We start from the raw sequence: 3,447 nt of genomic DNA on the forward strand, positions 1-3,447 counted from the left end.
CGTCTCTGGGGCTGATCAGGCCCACCAAGCAGTGCCCGGCGTGAGTGAGGGGCCAGGCTGATTCCCCCACCCCACGGGTGTTCCCAGGGCAGCAGCCTGAACACCAGTTTGGGCTTTTTGTATTAAAATCAGAAACCCCCCACACTTGGTGTGGATGCGCTGATGTGGACCTGCCACCCTGCTAAGCAGGGGCCACGCAGGACCACCTGTTAAAAGCCCATGTCCCTCAGCTCAGACCTGCCCTCCTCAGTGAGAGTCCCTCAGTCCCTAGCCTCCACAGGAACTGTTTTCACCGCACAAATTGTTAGTAGAAACACGAGTGAGCAGACAAGACCCAGCAGGGGCATCAGCCCTGGAGGACAGTCACCTATGGACGCGAAGAACACAATGGCCAGAAAGTCGCGGACAGGCTCCACACAGGACACGACCTCCTCGGCGGCCGCGTGGCCCTGGGAGGACACCAGGGCTCCAGCCAGGAAGCAGCCCAGCTCCATGGACACGCCCAGCAGCTCAGTGACCTGGGGGGAGGACACGGGACATGCCGGGTACACGCGGCAGAGTCTCTGCCAGGAGGCTCACGCCAGAGGGGTCCCCATAGAACCCCACAACCAGCTCCTTGGCCCCCGCCCAGCATCCTGGGAGGACCCCGGGGAGGACACAGTGGCAAACGCCAAGCCACTGCCCACAGGCGAGAAGGAGCAGCCATAAACCAGGTGAAACCACCATTCAGGGAGACTGCTGTGGGATTTCTGAGTGAGAACAAGTATTTGTCATACATTTTCTCTATCCTCAATCAGTAAACTGCCCGACTCCTGAGCATTAAAAACGTGGCATAGGAACCTGTGCCCACCCCCTGGTGCCTGCAGGAAGGGAGCAGACGTGTGTTTAACTCGGGTTAAACCAAGACAAGAGCAGCACAGGCCCTACAGACGACGATGCTGGAGCCCAAAACACGCCCGGGAGGGAGCGGACAAAGTGCTCACAGCCGCCACAGCAAACAGCGCGCACAGACGGCCGTGGACCCACAGCGGCCTCGGGCCTGGAGTCACGGGCCAGTCCCAGGACCGCGCGTGAATGCTGACTGGCTGAACACGAGGTGGGTCGGCCCACGTCGAGGGGCGCAGCTGCTGTCCTGCAGGTAATGTCGCCACAACTCGGACTATTTACAGGGTCTCCCGGAACTCCGCCCTCCTTTACAAGAAGCCTGTCCCTCAGCTGGGATGTGTATGTGTAAGTCGCTCAGTCATGTCTGACTCTTTGCAACCCCATCGACTATACAGTCCATGGAATTCTCCAGGCCAGAATACCGGAGTGGGTAGCCGTTCCCTTCTCCAAGGGATCTTCCCAACCCAGGGATCGAACCCAGGTCTCCCACATGGCAAGCGGATTCTTTACCAGCTGGAAAGGCTCCATCCAAAACCAGCCTCCATGTGAGCCTCTCACATCACAGCAGCAGAAGTTATGCTGCAAACTAGCTCGTTCTCATCAAACACGATGAAAACGATTTCACACTGACTCTTGCCTTAGGTGTAAGGCGTGCAGGACAGACACACGGGCACCCCAGCCGGGAGCGTGAGCGCAACGGCGCACACGTGGAAACAGTGCCTCATGCGCCAGCCGTGAGCAGCATGAGCCAGAGAGCCCTGCCCCAGCCATGCGCATGCCGAGAGGCCGGGCGTTACCGTCAGCATGAGGAAGGTGAAGGCGGAGACGCCCAGGACCAGGATCTCCTTGTTCCCTTTGCTCTCCACGTGCAGCTTCCGGCAGTAAGGGCCTACGAGGTAGGTCCTCACCAGCAGACAGACGAGCAGAACGGCGGCAAGCGAGAAGAGGACCTGCCCGACCAGGGCCAGGAGCCGCAGGGCCTCCATGGCGACGCTGGGGAAAGAGACAGGCCTTATTCTCCCCAAGGCATGCCCCAGTCCAGCAGAAAGACCTTCCGTTCCTTTTCAAGGTTACACAACAAATTACCCAGATCATACACATCTTTATTCCCAAATGCTGGAATAAAATCTATTTAACGTTAACCTCAGAAACTCAGTTACTTGAATCAAATATAGAGGCTGAATTGTATTGTGATCAACAAACACTCCGGAGCAGGCATGCTGTTCAGGATGCAAAGGTCCACGGCTGACAGCTCATGTGTCCCTGCCAAGGGCAGGGGATAGAATTCCTCTCCAAGGTTAACCGCCACCTGAAATCCTGCATAAGGCAACCGCGCCCTGAACACCGCAGGCTTCCCGCCTGGGGGTGCCAGTCCTTCACCCCAAGCCAGAGCTTGGAGGCCCCTGTCACTCCGTCACAGAGAAAAGGGCTCTGCACGAAGCTCTTTTTAGGATAAAGGCAGTGTGACCAATGCTGCCATGAATACTCACACGAGCGTTTCTGTTTACTGTGGTAACACACGTTCAGGTAAGACTCATCCCCATCAGTGTGTGATTCAGGCAGGACCGTGCTGCTGTCACTCACAGGAGACGCCTGGGGACAGGCGCTCCCATTTCTGCGGGGCACACGCCCTGGCGTGGAGGGGCCGGGGCACACGGTAGCCCCAGCTTCACCCGAGAAACGCTGTACGTGCTGCTGCCGTTTCTACAGTCTTAACACAACGCAGGGGACTTTGCCTTGTCAGTAAAGTTCTCAGTCAACATAGCATTCGTGACTAAACTGGAACAAAATCAGCGGGACCAGGACCTGTACTGGATGAGCTTTAAATCAGGAAGATAGAAAAAGAACAGCTTTCCCAGTCTCTCTGCATGCGCTGCGGCTGTCTAGCCAGTAGGGGCCTGCTCCCAAGTGATGCCCACGCTCTGCGGGGGCCCAGCACCCTCGGTTCTGCTTCTGTTCGGGAGGAGGCCCCTCATCTCCTGGGAGTGACTTACTGTACATCTCAAACAGAACTCAAGCGACCTCCAGCTAAAATTAAAATCCTTTTTCTGTCCAGAATTTTGTTCAGCTACCCTGAAAATCTGTAGGCAGAAGAAATAAGGTTGTGACTCAGGTTGCTTTTCTGACAGTTAAACAGCTTAGGGTCAAAGGGACAAACAGTTAGCTTGCCTTCCTGCTAAACAGACTCTGGTGGCTGCATGTCCGAGGGTCGCGCTCGCGGCTCTGCGAGTCTCCCGTTGGCGACCCGCACACACCATCCAGGAGGCAGGCTACTCCCACCGCGTCTGCATCCTGCCAGTGAGGACACTGATGTCCAGCGTGTCCAGGAAGCTACCTCACCCAGGCCGTGGGGCTGGCTGATGGCGAGCTGGGGGCCTCCACCCCTGGGAACCTCAGTTAACCAGCTGCCCTTCCTACCCTCCCCAATGGGATGAGCTACCTGGGAGTGGAGCAGATATCTGAATCACTTTTGGATTGCTGAAATTCAGTGTAACATCTGGCGAAAGGCAAATATATAAAATATAAAATGCTTCCACCTGCCGACAGGCGATGAGCTCCCCC

General features: G+C 56.7%; 1 protein-coding gene across 2 annotated transcripts in view; it reads right to left on the minus strand.

Annotated features, from left to right (window-relative positions):
• The window catches only part of TMCO3 (transmembrane and coiled-coil domains 3), an 18,479-nt gene that overhangs the window by 902 nt on the left and 14,130 nt on the right, over nucleotides 1-3,447 (minus strand). For both annotated transcript variants that reach the window (XM_010831440.1, XM_010831439.1), the window contains exons 9-10: nucleotides 1,683-1,878; nucleotides 368-518 (exon numbers count right to left, since the gene is read on the minus strand). In XM_010831440.1, the coding sequence (XP_010829742.1) occupies nucleotides 368-518; nucleotides 1,683-1,878 (347 nt within the window). The remainder of the gene's footprint in view (nucleotides 1-367; nucleotides 519-1,682; nucleotides 1,879-3,447) is intronic.

This window comes from Bison bison, unplaced genomic scaffold (genome assembly GCF_000754665.1).
Source record: "Bison bison bison isolate TAMUID 2011002044 unplaced genomic scaffold, Bison_UMD1.0 scf7180017864527, whole genome shotgun sequence".
In the NCBI taxonomy this organism is placed as follows: Eukaryota; Metazoa; Chordata; class Mammalia; order Artiodactyla; family Bovidae; genus Bison; species Bison bison.